The 18,423-nt window shown below is 46.1% G+C and overlaps 1 protein-coding gene across 1 annotated transcript; it reads right to left on the bottom strand.

The window, feature by feature from the left end:
• Positions 1-7,995: 7,995 nt before the first annotated feature.
• pgp (phosphoglycolate phosphatase) lies at positions 7,996-12,465 on the bottom strand. Its single transcript, XM_069928230.1, has 2 exons — positions 11,790-12,465; positions 7,996-9,194 (listed from the first exon to the last, which is right to left on the bottom strand). The coding sequence occupies exons 1-2, from the start codon at positions 12,385-12,387 to the stop codon at positions 8,857-8,859; spliced, it is 936 nt and encodes a 311-aa protein (XP_069784331.1). The 5' UTR covers positions 12,388-12,465; the 3' UTR covers positions 7,996-8,856.
• Positions 12,466-18,423: the final 5,958 nt, after the last annotated feature.

Raw genomic sequence — 18,423 nt, 5'->3', positions numbered from 1 at the left:
AACCAATTGTGATATTTACTGACCACAATCCTCTGGTGTTTTTGAATAAAATGAAGAACATTATTGTTAAACTGGAGTTTAATATTACAAGAATATAATCTCCAAATTATTCATATCAGAGGTTCAAATAATATTATAGCAGATTGTCTGTCAAGATGTTAAAATTGATCATGTATAAAATGATCTCAACATTGTTACTTTATTATAACATGTATATATTATGAATTGTTATATTTTTAGTGGTTTTAAAGACAGTTTAGTTATTACTGAATTTTAACTCAGAGTTAAAATTCCTTTAAAGAAAGGGAGGTGTAATGAATAAATATTGGGAGAATTTGGTAAGATTTAGAGTAGGTTACATACACACACACATTTTAAAACAGATCTTATTTGAAAGACTGAAAAATTCATATTCAGTAACATTGCAGGATCTTTAGAGACTTTTATGCACATTTCACAAGTAGGTGCTAATTGAAATGATGTCATGAAATAAATAGCCATTGTTTGGAGGAGACAAACTGGCTGTAAAGGTCACTCCTGGGTTTTGTTTATTGAAGACAACAGTTTGACCGAGGAGAACTCCAGTTGTTTGCTGAAGAAGGTGAGGGTTTTGCAAATGAAAGAATCGTATGGGCTTTCTGGAGTCTCAGTTGGAGAGAGAGAGACAAGTTAACAAGCTCTCTCAGCTAGTGTGTGTGACACTGAAAGGCAGCTGAACAGGGCAAGCCAGGAAGAGCTGGTTGAAACTGATGAAAAGCTCCAGAGCAGTGGATGGCTGGAAGTGCTATCTGTTTGATGTTTCTCTTGGAATAAGTGGAACAGAAAGGAACTCTGTGGTAGCCTGAAGAAAGAGGTTACCATCTGGAAAACCCTGGGCAGGTTTCATCACCAAGACATTGAGGTGACTAATGGGAGTACCTCAGTTGTGGAAATCCTGGAACAACAAATCTCTCTCTGCAAACCCTACAAAAACCTTCCTGAGCAGTAAACATTTACCTTTCAAGCACCAAAGCCTGGTGAACTTTATACATGTTAAATTCTGTGCACAGTATAAGAATTGCCTGCAACCAGAGAACTTGGAAGAATGAGAAGTGATATTGAACTGTGAACCAAAGAACTTTTATTAAATTTACACACACATCATACACGTGTGCTTAGAATTAGAAAGGGGAAGGGGTTAATTTGGGTTAGTTAAGAATAGAGATAAGTTAAAGTTTGATTCTGTTTTCATGTTTAAAGTTGATTAAAAACAACTTTAGTTTTATAAACTACTTGTCTTAGTGAATGTCTATTGCTGCTGGGTTTTGGGGTCCTTTTGGCTCGTAACATTGGATCTTTTAAAACTTTTTTCCTAAAGGCCAATGTACCATTTGCTACCTTAATTATCTAATAAACATGATTTCCTTTTCATAAGATGCTGCAAACTAACCAACCATTGTAATCAGGGCACTTTAGAAAATTATTGTTAACGTAGAAATAGATCCGCACATTTTCTCTACTACAAATGTGGACCAGCAGGTCTATAATTATATTTACTTTTTTGCTCCCCCCTCCCCCAATTTTGGGTTGCAATCTGTAAATGGTCTGTTATGTGTAGGGTTGTTGGCCTGCAGTCCCATTAATATATGGAGAACCACTCCATTATTTTTGTAAGTTGTCACCCTTTGACCCATACAATTTCCAGATTCACTCTTTCCACCTTCTACACAATGCCATTTGTTTCCATTTCCTTTGTCCTTATTATAGCCGGAATAAAGGGATACAGTACAGAGTGTTACGGAGTCCAGAGGACCCCCAAAACCAGCAGCAATAGATATGCCCCACAACACAGGGTTACTTAAACAAAAGTTGTTTTTAATTATATTTGAACAAGAAAATAGAATTAAACTTTAACTTATTACTTAACCCACATAATCTCCTCTAATACTAAGCACAGGTGTGCGTAGTGTATATTTAAGATTAGAAAAGTTATTTGGATCACAATCCAATCTCACTGGTTGCAGGCAATTCTTGTACTGTGCACAGAAGATAGCATTGACAAAGTTCACCAGTCTTTGGTGCTTAACAGGGAAATGGTTACCACTCAGGAGGGTTCTTGCTGGTTTTCAGAGATTCCTTTTCCAGGACATCCGCAACTGATTCCTTTGCAATCAGTCTTGCTGTCGAAACTTGCCCCCTTCAGAGTTCTCCAGATGATCCTCTTTCTTTCAGGTCACCTTTCAAACTGCCAGTCCAGGGCCGCCTTCTAAAGTTTGCCAGCTTTATCCTTCTGGAACTGATATCTGTGTTTCTCCTGTTTCACTCCCTCTTTCTCTGAGAGCAAAGCTGTTCTGCCTCTCCCTGCAAAAATCACATGTTCTCCCAGGCAAGCTGTATGTCAAGACTTTGTTGCCTCTTGCAAAAAAGCCTTCTGCAAAAGTCCTGCAAATATTCTGTGTTTTAAAGTGTGTGTGTGTGTGCAAGCTGCTCTAGCAGTTCCTCTCAGACCACCTCTAAATGCTCTGTTACAGGAGCTAGTGAAGAGTGGAATGTTCTGAGTTATGTTATGATGATGGCTTGACCTTGAAACACTACATTTTGGAGAGGGGACTCCTTGGCAGTACAGTTGGAGGGGTAGGTTTGATGAGTCAAAAGTATTTGTTCATGATTCCAAAATTTTTCACGAAGAGCAATCAATCCCTTACTGGTGTAACTGAGGTATCGACACTAATTCTTCCTATTCGGAGTCGATCTGTGAAGTTGGTTAAACAATTTGCAAATTTTACTATTTTTCCAACTAATGCTGTACCTTTGGAAGGAGTCCTGGATAGGACAGTTTAGAGTGAGCTTTATTCATCTCTCACCTGTGGTACTCAAGAGGACGCAATAACAAGCCTCAATGACTACCACCCTATGGCACTGACCTTATGAAATGGTTCAAGAGTCTGGTGATGGAATGCATCTAAGCACAATTTCCAGAGATGCTGGACCCATATCAATTCACCTATAGAAGAAACTGTTCCACTAATGATGCTACTGTAGCAACTGCTGCACACACACAAGCACGCCGCAGGACACGGTGAAGGTTTCAGTTGAACTGTTTATTCAAACTTCGCCCATGCTCTTTAAGGCCGGCATGAGCTCTGCCACTGTGCTGGCGGTGACAATAATCACGTTTGCCCAAGGCGCGCGCTATGGCCTAAGCCATGAGGTCCCCCGACGGTGCCATCTTCCTGCAGCTGCCCCGCTGGCGTGGTGATACAAGTGGGGCCAGTTCGCCACGTCAACTGTGAATATCTCCTCCCTGACCCCAATGCCCAAAGTGAATGTCTTGCCTGAGCATTTCAGGACTTTGTAGGGGTCCTTGTAGGGGTTGCTACAGGGACACAGGGTGTGGGCCTCACCAGACGAAAACAAAGTCAGTCATGGCCAGTTCCTTAGGGATGCAAGACGGGCAGCTGCTGTGGTGGGTCGGTGGTGGGGGCGTTAAGTGAGGCACGTTTGCCCAGCAAGTCTGCCAGTAAGGTCCGATTCTTGGTTGTGGAACCAATGCTCAGGCTGAAGAACTTCCAGATAGCGACAACGGTGTGCCATAGACCAACTCCGCGGATGATACCTGTAGGTCTTCCTTTGGAGCCATTCTGATGCCAAGCAGGACCCAGATTAATTTGTCCATCCAGTTGGAACCGGTAAGGCAAGCCAATGAGAGCTGATTTGAGGTGCTGGTGGAAACGCTCCACTAAACTGTTGGCCTGGGTATGGTATGCGGTGGTATGGTGGAGCTTGATCCCCAAAATGTTTGCCAGCTGTGTCCAGAGGGCGGATGTGAACTGGGTGCCCCTGTCGCTCATCATGTGTGCCGGAACGCTGAACGTGTTGATCCAGTGGGCAAGTATATTTCTGGCGCAGGACTTGGTGGAAGTGTCTTTCAGCAGGATGGCTTCCGGCCACGTCGTCGTGCGGTTGACCACAGTCAACAAGTAACGGGCCCACGTTGTCGATGTGGATATGCTCGAATCTCTTGGGTTGGGAGTCAAACTTCTGCACCAGGGCCATAACATTGCATTAGACTTTAGAAGTCTGGCACTGCATGCAGTTTCTCACCATCTGGGCTACCTGTTTCTTGAGGCCGTGCCACATGAATCGTTCTGCTACTATGTGCACTGAGGTCTTGACCGAGGGGTGGACCAAGTCATGGACCATGCTGAAAACCTGCGGCCTCCATTGTGGGACTACCGGGTGCGGTGAGCCAGTGGAGACGTCGCAGAGCAGCGTGTCAGGTCTGTTTGGCAATTTGAGGTCCTCGTATCAGAGGCCTGTGATGGCAGTGTGGAAGGCTTGTGTTTCTGCATCCTCCTTCTGCGCCTGTGCTAGCTGGGCATAGTCCAGGCCAAGGGCAAGGCTGTGGATGGTGAGCCTTGAAAGTGCGTCTGCAATGACATTGTCCTTACTTGCTTGGTGTCGGATGTCAGTGGTGAGCTCCAATACGTAGGACAGATGTCGCTGCTGGTGTGATGGGATCCTTGGACATGGCGAGGGCCTGAGTGAGCGGTTTGTAGTCAGTGAAAACCGTGAACGGCCTGCCCTCCAGGAAGTACCGCAAGTGTCTGATGGAAAGATACAGAACCAGGAGCTCCCTGTTGAAGGTGTGGTATTTTAATTCCAGAGGGCAGAGGTGCTTGCTGAAGAATGCAAGTAGGTGCCACAGGCCATTGACCGATTGTTCCAGAATGCCCCCGACGGCCTTGGCCGAAGTGTCAACTGAGAGTGCAGTGTGGGAGTCGGTCTGCGGGTGGGCCAATAGGGTCGTGCTTGACAGGGCATCCTTCGTTGCGGTGAAAGCATTCTCGGCCTCTTCTGTCCACTCCAGGGTCTCATTTTTGGTGGTGATCGGTGCGAAAAACAGCTGCATGATGCAAGCGTGGTAGAAGGATGAAACGGTGATAGAAGTTGACCATCCCAGTGAATTCTTGTAGACCCTTGAGGGTGTCGGGCTTCGGGAACTGGCATATGGCTACAACCTTCTCAGGTGATGGGGCAGCCCTGTCCACAGAGATGGTATGGCCCAGGAATTGCAGGGACTCCTTGCCGAACTCTGCCAAGCAAGCGAATAGTGCACGGAGATGGACTTTGTGTTCATCATGGTCCCAACTGGTGATGAGAATGTCGTCAAGATAGATAAGCACGATATCCAGGTCTCTGCCCACTGCGTCCATCAGCCGTTGAAATGTCTGGGCTGCGTTTTAAGGCTGAAGGGCATCCACAGAAACTTGAATAGGTCGAACGGGGTGGTTTGCTGATATCGTTGAGGTGATCCGGGATTTGATGGTACCCCTGTACCAGGTCAACCTTCGAGAACACTTGGATGTCATGCAAATTGGCTGTAAAGTCCTGTATATGCGGGGTGGGGTAACAGTCCTGCATAGTCGCATCGTTGAGGTGACGGTAGTCCCCAAATGGGTGCCAACCCCAGGAAACATTCATGTCCATGTGGAGGGGGAGGCCCAAGGGCTATCCGACCTGCGGGGATCCCCAGTTCCTGTAGTCGGGAGAACTCCTCCATTGCCAGTTGTAGCCTCCTGGCTTTGGCGTGGAGGGGGTCCCTGGGTCAAAATATGGTGGTGAACGCCATTTTGGGGCATGGCGGAAGTGAATTGTGGCCGCAGAATGGTGGGGAATTCATTGAGTATGCCAGAATAGTCATCCTTGGGGGCGCTGATGGAAGCTATTCCTGGGTCGCACGTGTTTGTGGAATGAGGCGGATGAATTGGAACATGTGGGCATGTACTAACTGCTTGCCTTTGATGTCCACCAACAGGCTGTGTGCCCGGAGGAAATTGGCTCCCAGCTGCACTGTGTCCACCATGGCCAGTACGAACTTCCAGTGAAACCTGTCCTTGCCAATCTGGATCTGGGCACTGCGTGTGCTGAAAGTCTTGATGGAGGATCCGTTGGCTGCCAGTAGAGTTGGGCCTCGTCCACGGGTGCAGGTCTTGAGGGCGGTTGGGTGAAGTACACTCAGCTCTGCTTCTGTGTCTACCAGGAAATGTTGGCCATTGGACTTATCGATCACGTGCAGGAGGCTGTTAGTGCGGCTGGCCGGGTCGTTTTCCTGAAACAAACAGGGCTGCCTGCACTTGCAGCCTTGGGCCCCCCAGCGTTGATGGTAGAAACACCAGGTGGAGTGATGTTCTTCCGGTTTGTGCTTGGGGGGTGCCAGCGGCCAGCTGGGTACAGGGCAGGTGACCTGGATGAGGGCAGCCTTATTTTCTCGCTTGGACCTCCAGAGCATGTCTGTGCAGGCCACGACTCTCCATGGATCTGAGAAATCCTCATCTGCCAGCAGGAGTTGGATGTCCTCCAGCATCTGCTCAAGGAAAGCCTGTTTAAACATCAAGGAGGGTCTGTGGCCCTATGCCAGCATGAGCATCTCATCCATGAGGGCAGATGGAGTTCTGTCACCCATGCCATCCAGGAGTAGGAGTCTGGTGGTTCGCTGCCGACGGGAGAGGCTGAAGGTCCCGAGGAGGCTTTTGTGAGTGAGGTATTTACCTTCCTCCGGTGGGTTGTGGATCAGGTTGTTCACCCTGGCAGTGGTTTCTTCATCTAGCGTGCTCACAACGTGGTAGATCATGGCGTCTGATGTGATGTGTCTCAGGTGAAACTGCGCCTCCCCCTATCCGAACCAAGTGTGTAGGTGACGCATTCAGAAGGGGGGTAGTTTCACGACCACGTTGACTGCTGTTGCGTCCATATCGGGAGTCCAGAAAACCATCTGGACTTGCTGGGGTCACCAATGTAGCAACTGCTACACACAAACACCATAGGACACGGTGGAGGTTTCAGTTTTTTTTTTGAGGTTTCAGTTGAACTGTTGCGAGGCAGCTGCGATAACATGGTGCCATCAGGAGACCTCAGTGCTTGGTGGTTTAGGCCAAAGCGCGTGCACTGAGGTCCCCTGATGGCACCATGTTACCGCAGCTGCCTCACCAGCACAGTGATAAAAGCAGGGCCGATTCGCCACACGACGTGCGCCACCACACTATAGCCTTACTGCTTCACTTTGTCCTGGCCCACCTGTTGAGCAATGCCTCATATGCCAAGTTACTGTTCATTGACTTCAACTTGGCATTTAATATGATCATTCCCCAGAGGCTGGTGAAGCTGTCCTCACTGGGACTGAACACCCCTCTCTATAATTGGATTCTGGACTTCCTAACGGAAAGAACAGTGTGTCCAGGTTGGTAGCAGAATATCAAGCACGGTCACACTGAGCAATGGGGCATCTCAGGGCTGTGGCCTCACTCCGGTTCTGTTCACGCTACTGACCCATGCCTGCATCACCAGATCCAGCTCCAAGTGTCACCGAGTTTGCAGATGACATAACAGTAGTTGGCTTCATGAGGAACAACAATGAGTGACACTACAAAGAGTTGAAAGATTTCGTGAAATGGTGCTAGAATAACAACCTGAGTCCCAATGTGGACAAAGTGTAGATGATGGTGGACTTCAGGACCAGGAGAAATGCTATAGCTCCGTAGTCGAGATGTGAGCACCAAGTTCTTTGGTGTTCACTTAACTGGTGACCTATCGAGGACATTCAACATCTTCTCAACTGCACTTCCTGAGAAGGCTACCAGCCACCATCATGTCAACTTTCTATAGGAGCTCTATCGAGTGTCCTGGCCGGCTACATCACAGCGTGTTGCAGAGAATTGGATTGGAGGTCAATCCACAGGACCATAAGAGTGCAGAAGATTAATGAAGTCTCCCTCCTCCCACACACACCCCCCTTCACAAAATCAACATGATCTACCGGGGTTGTTGTCTGAAGAGGGCTTGCAAAAATCACTGAGGACCCCTTTCACCCTGTACAAAGCATATTTCACCTGCTCCCATCGAGAAGGAGATACAAGAGTATCAGAGCCAGCATCACCAGGCTGAGAACAGATTCTTCCCATGGGCAGTGAGAATTCTGAATGACCAAAGGAACTGCTCATACTAACCATCCGAGACTCATTTGTACAAAACAATATTTATTTATTTGTATAGATAAAATACTTGTCTTGCACATCTATTAAATGTCTGTATGTTTTGCACTGAAGACTGGAGAATGCTGAACAGATGACAATAAACTGGACTTGGCACATGGGACCCAAGTAGTTCCCCTTTGACAAAGGTACCTAGCTACAAGCTGACTGACAAAAGAATAGGGAAGTTAAATGACCTCTTCCTGCCATTTAATATTCTATAATCTGGTAATGATCTAAGATTATGATGTAGGGGTGGATGTAGAAGATTGCATTGTGCCATATACAGCTTCACACTGAACTATCAACCACAAGTTTCCTGATGAGGGTCCATATAGGGTGAGGAGCTGACTTAGAAATTCAGTCAAGAAATGAACACCCAGCCTTGGAGAGAAGCCCAGTTTTTGTCACATCAGCCTCACTGGAGGCAGGCTTGAGGAGCTAAAGATTCTGTTGCTATTTCAGGGTTGACTATTTAGAATTGAACATGTAATAAAGTAGATATGTGCTAAGGATGTGACACAGTCACATCTGCCCTAAAGACTTGGTCAATGTTCATTCCAATGTTTCACCATGAAAGGAGATTATATTTCTGGAAACGATCAGATAACACAGCATTGTGATGAAGTGGAAATAACATTTTACTGCCAACTGATACAAGTATGGGATCTAGAAAGAGCAGCATTTCTGTACCCGAGCAGACACCCATTATAGTAATTGTTCGCTAAAGCCAAATCTCACACATGGATCAGGCTCGTTCAAACTCATTCATAACAAAAACAGTCACAATCACTTCAACAACGCACTTGTTATTGCACATCACTAAATTGTACAGTACAGGGTGTGATTAGGTGCTGATCTGTCCTTCAAGTCCTGGGAGTAAGTCAGCCACACTATTCACATAGTAGGTTGGGACCAATTTGTGGCATTCTGGGGAATCACTTTCCTGATTTGCCCTTATCTCTTCCAGGCTGGAGACCCCAGTCAGGGCCAGAATGGTGCGGAGGCCGCAGTTTGACCCCATAAGAATGTCAGTGTCCAGCCGGTCTCCCACCATGATTGTCCTGTCTGGGTCAATGCCGTGCTCTTTTACGATGCACTTAAACATGAAATCATTGGGCTTGCCGATGACGTAGGCAGTGCGATTTGACGCTGCTTCAACTGCCTTCACCAAGCACCCTGTGCCTGTGGATGAAAAAAAAAGTTAAGGCTCCAGATATAATTGCGCATTACACCAGTTTTAGGCAAGAGGAGTTGTAGCTCACACTTGCAGTTCAAGGTAGGATTTAAACATCATCAAGTAGCTTAATAGATTCAAGTTGCAAATCTAAATAGGTCATATGCATTAAATGGTAGGCTATTGAGATGTGCAGAGCAACAAAGGGATTTAGGAGTTGTAGTAAATAGTACCCTCAAGGCTGATACTCAAGTAGATGGTGTGGTGAAGAAGGCATTTGGAATGTTGGCCTTCATAAATCGGAGTATTGAATTCAAGAGTAAGGAGGTTATGATGAAATTGTACAAGGCATCAGTGAGGCCAAATTTGGAGTACTGTGTACAGTTTTGGTCACCAAATTATAGGAAAGATATAAACAAAATAGAGAGAATGCAGAGAAGGTTCACGAGCATGTTGACAGGATTTCAAGGTTTGAATTACGGGGAAAGGTTGTGCAGACTGGGGCTTTTTTCTCTGGAGTGTAGAAGATTGAGAGGGGACTTGATAGAGGTGTTTAAGATTTTAAAAGGGACAGACAGAGTAAATGTGGATAGGCTTTTTCAATTAAGAGTGGGGGAGATTCAAATTAGAGGGCATGGTTTAAGATTGAAGGGGGAAAATTATAAGGGGAACATGATGGGAAATTTCTTTACGCAAAGGGTGGTAGGGATGTGGAATGAGCTTCCGACAGACGTGATCATTTAAGGAAAGACTGGATAGTTACATGAGTTACATGGATAGGAGAGGACTGGAGGGGTATGGACCAGGTGCTGGTCAGTGGGACTAGAAGGGCGGGGATTTGTTACGGCATGGACTAGTAGGGCCGAACTGGCCTGTACTGTGCTGTAAATGGTTAAGTTGCTGCAAACCTTGAGCATTATTAATGTGAACATCATGTAAATTCATCCATAATTTTAAGATATTTTGGAACACCTTCACAGGATATGGGCATTGTAAGGTCTTCACTTAAGAACCACCTCAAATGTCCATGACAGGATGTTGACGAGCTGCACTGCTGTCCTTGTGGAAACAGTGGTTTTACAGTACATGCGGGGAAGGAGTTCTTAGGTTATGACCCAGCATCAACTGCATTTCTGAGCCACGAGAGTGTGCGATTTGGGAAAGGGGGGCCTTGGGGAGACCTTTAATTCTACTTTTGTTTCCTGTCTTATTATGGTGTAAGTAAATGCAGATTAATTCTGATGTTTGGGATAAATTTTGCTTTCGTGCAGCACAGTTAGCAAAGCAGTTGGAGCAATACTATTTACAGTGCCAGTGACCCAGGTTAGAATCTATGCATGTCCCTGTTCTCCCTTGACCTTTCAGGTGGGAAAACTTATGGATTTGAGAGGTGCAATTAGCTCCTAAATACTGCAGTGACCAGTTTTGCCAAATTGCTCAAGAAGGTGAAGATCATTTCTCAACAAGTGCAGTCCTTTTGCTGAACATACTCCTTCTGAATCTTTGGAGGGAGGTCCGAGATTTAAAGTCAGTGACAAAGAATCACCTACTTATTGTGTGAAGAAGAACCAGGAGACAGGGATCCATTACATTCTTAGTAGTACAAGTCCTGGGATTGGGAGATGCTGTTGGTGAGTGACTGCAGTGAACTCTAAAGATGCTGATAAATTTTTTGAAAACTGTTGCAACTTAACTCAGCTAAATGGAAAGTATTTTGCTACTGGTCTAATTTGCCTTATAAATGATGGAAAGATTGAAAATCAGAACTGTGGTCTGAATCTATTGCTTATAAATGTTTGACCAATTAAGTTACTAGCCCACGTGACAATTCCCAACACACCAGGATTCAGTCATGCTAATGGAGATATTGTTCAACTCTCTCGTCATGATTCTCATTATTGGATTTGACGACACTTCTCAGCCTATCCAAACAGCGTAGGACTTGGGCAGCAAGTAGGAATAAAAAGGAAGGAACATTGGGAAATTATCAATGGACTTTCACCACATTATGATTTGGCTAGAGATATTGATAAAGTGTTCAGTTGTTCTGGCAGGAACATCAGGACAACAAAACCATTCTATTGTTATTGGTACAAAGCAAAACCTTGTGAATAGCTAAGTGGTAACATTTGACTCATTTTCCACGGGCTTTATTTTTAGCCTAAGAACAATGCTTAAATCATAAAATTAGAGAGGTCCCATGTGATTTGTCTAAAAACTTTAATTTTATGATTAAAATACAGCAATTAACCTACAATCCCAGTACATTTTGAAAGGGGGAGGGGAGAGAAAAGGGAAACCATGCAAACAAGACAAAAGTCAGTACTGGATTTCAATTAGGGTCGCTGGAACTATAATAGCCTCCCTGAGGTCCGCCTTCTTAGAAACACCGGCTTTCACCCCCCCCACCTCCCCCCCGTCGGGTACCGTCTCCCCGGGCGCCCCTTGACCAGAACACCGACCCCCTGACCCGGAGCCCAACCTCCCCGCTGATATGGGGTGTCGCTTCCCCGGGCCCCCTTACCCGGAACGCCGCCCCCCCCCCCCCCACACACACCGCGAACCGCCTCCACCCCGGGAACCGTCTCCCCGGGCCCTCTTACCCGGAACACCGCCAGCCTCCAGGGGTAGCAGGGTGTCGGTGTTGGTGGCCAGGAAGAGGCAGGCGGGATCCCGCAGGTAGCGAGAGGCCCGGCACAGCTTCAGGTAGCTGAAGTGCTCGTCGAAGCCCACGAGGACGGCGGCCACGGCGGGGTCGAGGGGCTCGGCCGCCCAGTGCGCGGGCCCGCCGACGGGGTTGGGCTCGGGCCCGGCGCCTGCCCCCGAACACGCGATGCCGTGGCCGAGTAGCTCGCCGCGCAGGGCCGCGCTGCCGACCAGGTAGACGGAGCCGCAGAGCTGGGTCTCCTGCCGCAGGTAGAGCGCAGCGCAGGTCGCGGTGCCGAAGACGTGGTCGGGGCGCGTCTGGAAGCCGAGGCGCCGCAGCTTCTCCACGTAGAGCCCGCGGCCCTTGCTGCTGTTGTTGGTCAGGAAGAAGACCCGCTTGCCGCTCTCCTGCAGCCGGTTCACCAGATCCGCAGCGCCGGGGATCGGGCACTCCCCCTTCCACAGCACGCCGTCGCAGTCAAACAGTAGCGCGTCCACCGAGGCCAGCACCTGCGAGCACAGAGGCCCGGCCAGGCGGACGGAGCCGGTAGCCATGGCGAGCGAGCAAGCGGGCGGTCGGGTGAGCAAAGCCGCATCCCGCTGACGCCGACCGCGTCACCTCGCACATGACGTCACCGCGCAGCCCGTGCCCCAAATACGTCATCCACACACCGCGCCCCAGCTACGTCACTCGCCTACCTCACTCCTCCAGAAGGCTCATCTGCTGAGGCACGGGAAGGTATGACCACATTGGCAGGGCTGCATGACGGGTGGTCCTCAGCCCACGATGGGGGGGGGGTTCCTCAGCCTACGATAGGGGGGGTTCCCCAGCCCATGATAGGGGGGGGTCCTCAGCCCACGATGGGGGGGGGGTTCCTCAGCCTACGATAGGGGGGGTTCCCCAGCCCATGATAGGGGGGGGTCCTCAGCCCACGATAGGGGGTGGGGGGAATGTTCCTCAGCCTACGATGAGGGGGGGTGTTCCTCAGCCCGCGATGGGGGGGGGGGTGGGGTGGTGTGTTCCTCAGCTTACGATGGGGGGGTGGGGTCCTCCGCCTCCCATGGGGGTGGGTGTTCCTGCACAACCATTGTAAGTGAAAAGGATGCAAATCAAAAAAGAACTGTACACCTACCATTTTTTTTACAATTAAATGTTGAATACCTTTATTCCACACTGGAAAAACACCTATTAACATATACAGCTGAAACCACATTGGGCGTGAAAAATGCTTGAAGTGTGCTGTACAATATTCTCGCGCGATGCTGCCTTAACCCAACATTGCAAAAGACTAGTGTACCACATATTGCAAGCACGGGAACAGATCGGATTTGGGAATTGAAAGTACAGATTCAAACCATTATAACTCTGAAAATCGTAAGTCGGACCATCATAAGTAGGGGAGCAGCTGTATAGACCGCCCAATAGTCAACAAGAATTGGAGCAAATCTGTAGAGAGATAGCAGACAGCTGCAGGGAACACAAGGTTGTGATAGTAGGAGATTTTAACTTTCCACAGACTGACTGGGACTCACATATTGTAAAAGGGCTGGATGGCTTGGAGTTGGTCATATTGTTCAGGAAAGTTTTCTGATTTACTACAATGTTCCAGGTCTTCAGGAACTGAGTTACAGGGAAAGGTTAAACAGGCTAGGACTTTATTCCATTAAGTTATACAAAATTATGAGGGATCTAGACAAAGCCAATTTAAGAAGGCTTTTTCCACTGAGAGTAGGTGAGATACAACCCAGAGAACATGGGTTCAGGGTGAAAGGCGAGATGTTTAGGGAGAACATTAGAGGAATCTCTTCACACAGGGAGTAGTGGGAGAGTGGAATGAGCTGCCAGGTGAAGTGAATGAGGGTTCAATTTTAACATTTAAGAATTTGGACAGGTACCGGTACATGGATGGGAGCGGTTTGGAGGGCTATGGACTGGATGCAGATCATTGGGACTAGCCAAAAAAAATGGTTTGGAACAAATTAGAAAGGCCGAAGAGCCTGTTTTCATTACTGTAATGTTCTATGGTTCTAACAGTATGGATAAAATGGGAAAAAAATCTGCAGATGGTTACAACATAACCATCTGGCAAAGGGGCTGAAGTATATTTATTTTAATGCAAGAAGTAATGTGGGCAAGGCAGATGAACTTAGAGCCTGAATCAGTGCTTGAAATTTGTAGTGTTGCAAGGGGAACAGGATTGGCAGCTCAAAGTTCCTGGTTTGTGATATTTGGGACGGGATGGACAAGGAGGTGAAAGAGATGGAGGCTTAGCATTGCTTATCAGGGAGAGTGTGACAGCTGAACTCAGCCATTCAACTACTGAAGCAGTGTGGGTGGAGATCAAAAGTAAGAATGGTGCAATCAGCGCTCTCTGATAAGCCTCCCAATAGCCATCCAGAGATGGATGAACAGATATGTAAAAAAATTATGGAAAGTTGCAAAAGCACATGATTGGTGTCATGGGATATTTTAATTTCTCTGATGTTGACTGGGATGTTCTTAGTGCCAAAAGCTTAGATGGGGTACAATTTGTTAACTGTATGCAGGAGGGTTTATTGAGGCAGTATGTAGACCTCCTAGCCAGGAATGGACCATTCTGACCATGAATTGGCAAATGAGCCTGACCAGGTTAATAGAGTTTCAGTGGAGTAACTATTTTTGGAATAGCGATTACTCTTACTTGTTTCTACACCGTTCTGCACAAGGAAGGATATGCTCGGACATCGCCGAAAAACACTAAATTGAGGGAGGACAAATTATGACAAGAGACACGACCTGGGGGGGGGGGGGAGTAAACTGGTAGCAGCTGTCAGTGGGAAAGCCCACATCTGCCATGTAGGAGCGATTTAAGAACAAACAAATTAGAGTTCAGGATCAGCATGTTCCAGTGGGAAGGAAGGATAGAAATGGGAAGGGAAGAAAACCTTGGATGATGAGATGGGTCATGAACTTAGTCAAATAGGAAAAAGTAAGGTTCAGGAAGCCACGCTCAGACAGGATAATGAAGGAATATAAAGAGGGCAGGAATGAGCTGAAGCAGGGAATTCAGACAGCCAAAGGGGCAATGAGATGTCCTGTTGAGCAGGATTAAAAGTAATCCAAAGGCATTTTTAGACTTACGTTAATAACAAGAAGATGACTAGGGAGAGGAGAGGACCACTCAAGGATAAAGAAAGGAATTCATGCTTGGAGTAAGCGAGGTACTATGTGAGTTAAACAGGAAAGTCTGTGATTTTAGTGCTGGAGAAACTCAGTCGGTCAAGCAGCATCTATAGGAAGCAAAAGGATATAACCCAACATTTCAGGCCTGAGCCCTTTGTCAAGGTATGAGAAAAAAGCAGGCAGGCGCCTGAATAAAATAGATGGGTGGTGCAGAGGAGGGAAGTAAGGATGGAGGAAGGAGCACAGGCTCACTGGAAAGTGGTCATAGGTGGATATGGGTGGGAAGGCAGCAGAAAAGAACTGAGGTGATAGGGGGAGGGGATACCTCTCTGAATGAAGAGGGAAAGGAGGGAATCTGGAGGAAAGGAAACAGAGGGAGAGGGAAAGAGAGAAACTTGGGGGAACTGGAAAAGTTGTTAGTCAGTTGGACCGTGTCCTGATGGAATATCAGATTTTCTTCCTCCAGTTTGAGGGTGGCTTCATGGAGAGACATGAGGTGTGGAATTGAAATGATTGGCCACTAGGAGGTCCCCACAAGAGCGAAGGAACTTAACGAAACAATCTCCCACTTTGCATCTATCTTCCCCTCTCCTCTCCACATTCCATAAAGACTGCTCCCTCTGGGACTCCTTTGTCCACTCATCTCTTTCCACCAATTGCTCCCTGGATATTTATCCCTGTAACTTCAGGTATTACGTGCTCCCATTTTAAGTTCGTTTTCATTTGAGTGGGACTGTCACTTTGAGAACAAATTTAACAAAACTTGCAGGCTTTGGAGTTTGACTGTGAGCTGATAGACAGCGTGTTCCTAAATTGAAATCTGAAGAGAGGAAAAGTGGCCTTGAAAAACTCAGGCACAGAGACCATGTTACCAACAGATTCAAGACACAGTGCAAAGTTTGCTCAGGGGGCTATTTTAAGGAAGCAGTGCTGTAGAGCAGAGCTCTTGGAGGTAATACAGTACTGAAGTGGCCTTGTGTGTCTGTCTGATTTCCCCATGTTATGGGGAATGAATCTTAAATCTGCGTGTCACTTTGATTTAAAACCTACATGTCGACATTAGATTTTTTGAGACTGAACTTTGAACTGCCTTTCAATAATTAGGCCTAAGCGCGCGCACACACACACACCACACACACACATACAACTATATTCACGTATAGTTGGGGGTTAAGTGTAAATAAGTTTAGATATGGTGTTATATTATTGTTAATTAATAATTAAAAATATTATTTTAATATAACACTCTCTGGTTTAATTTCTATTGCTGCTGTTGGTTCGTAACACAGGATGTACTAACCTTGTGCCCACACCTCCCTCAACACCATTCGGGACTCAAATGTTCTTTCAAGTGAAGCAACATTTCATTTGTGAATCTGCAGGGGTCAAAACCCCTACTGCATCCAATGCTTCAGTTATGGTCTCTCCATCAGAGAGACTGCACACAGATTGGGAGATCGCTTCGTTGAGCACATTCGCTCTTTTCACTGTCACCTTAACTTTTTTCTCTGCTGCCCACCTACTCATTCTCACCTCCTGCCTGTTAGCCTATTGATCTCCCCTACCCCTTCTCGTGCCTACCTGCTTTTTGCTCATACCTACAATATGCTGTGTGACCTGCTGCACTTTTAAGGTACTTTGCGTCAGTGTTTACAGTGGCAGAGAGCATGATGTGGAGAATACCCATGTATATTGGCATTTAAAACTTTAAAAACATTTGGACATATGGCATGGTTGTGGTGAAACAACCACTACACTGGCCACACTCCTACCAGCCTACTGCAGGAGGGCAACTACTATACCTGTAGGAGGGCAACCTGGGAGGCTGTCCGCACCCCGCTGTCAATCACTGGTCCATATAAGGATTCAAGCTGGCCGCTTTGGGAGCAGTTGGGCACAAGGAGCCAGGAGTGTACTGAGACCTGGTGTGTACAAGTTTAAGCTGATTAAAGCCTGTGTCTGAATTATTCGCACAGCAGTGCTCACAATGGTTATGAGCCCGTGCCCCTCAAATGTCCAAAATGTTGAGATTTAAAAAAAGGTAGGGACTTTTGAGGAGCATTAATAGATGTCCCCTGAGGCAAGTGAAGAGATTGCCGTGGCCTAGACAAAGATCTTTGCATCCTCGTTCGTGACAGGAGAGGTCTCTGAGGGGTGGAGAATGGCTAATGTTGTACCTTTGTTTTTTTTTTTTGTTTTTTTTTTGTTTTTTTTTTAAATTTTTTATTTTTCACACCATAAATCACAATAGCCATGATATACACTTTTTCTTTTTCACACATATACAGTGACTTTTTCTCCCCCCCCCCCTTTCCTCCCAAACCACCCCCCCACCCCCCCCTCTCATCCATTTTAGGTATACAATCTAGGTTGCATTAATTCAGTTAGACAATGTTGTCATTCAACAAAAATACACCAGAAATTCTACTGAGTCCATTCTTTTCTTTTCTTCTCCTTCCATCAACTTAGGTAATGTTTGTTCCCGGTAGGTTTTCGCTATTGTATTTAATGTAAGGCTCCCATACTTGTTCGAATATTTCAATATTATTTCTTAAACTATATGTTATTTTTTCTAATGGAATACATTTATTCATTTCTATATACCATTGTTGTATTTTCAAATTATCTTCCAATTTCCAGGTTGACATAATACATTTTTTTGCTACGGCTAGGGCTATCTTGACAAATCTTTTTTGTGCATCTTCCAAGTCAATTCCAAATTCTTTATTTTTTATGTTACTTAGGAGAAAGATCTCTGGATTCTTTGGTATATTGTTTTCTGTTATTTTATTTAATATCTGATTGAGATCATCCCAAAATTTTTCTACTCTCTCACATGTCCAGATTGCATGAATTGTTGTTCCCCTTTTTTACATCGAAAACATCTATCAGATACTGTTGGGTCCCATTTATTTAACTTTTGCGGTGTAATGTATAGTCTGTGTAACCAATTATGTTGTACCTTTGTTCAAGAAGGGCATGAAGAGTAATCCAGGAAATTATCGGATAGTGAACCTCAAATCAGAGGTAGAGAAACGATTGGAGAGGATACCTAAGGATAGCAAAGTCATGGTCAGATTAGGGACACTCAGCATGGCCTGGTGAGGGGCAGCTGTTGTCTCATCAGTTTTATCGAGTTATTTTGAGGATAGCAGAGGTGGATGTTATTCAAGCTGGATGCCTGTGATCCACAGGGATTGGGATACTTGTTTATGATGCACATAAATAACTTGGATGAAAGTCCAAGTGTTATGAACCCAAAGGTCTCCAAAAACTAGCAACAACAGAACTTCACCAAGTCAATGGTTACTTAAACAAAAATGTTTTTAATTTTCTTCATACATAATAACAATATTTAACTTTACTATTACTTATTACTTAACTTCACCGCCCCCCCCCCTTCTAATTCTAAGTGCATATGTATGTAA

This window comes from Narcine bancroftii, chromosome 3, assembly GCF_036971445.1.
Source record: "Narcine bancroftii isolate sNarBan1 chromosome 3, sNarBan1.hap1, whole genome shotgun sequence".
NCBI lineage: Eukaryota > Metazoa > Chordata > Chondrichthyes > Torpediniformes > Narcinidae > Narcine > Narcine bancroftii.
The sequence above is the reverse complement of the archived record's forward strand: the minus strand, read 5'-3'. Positions and strand labels throughout refer to the sequence as shown.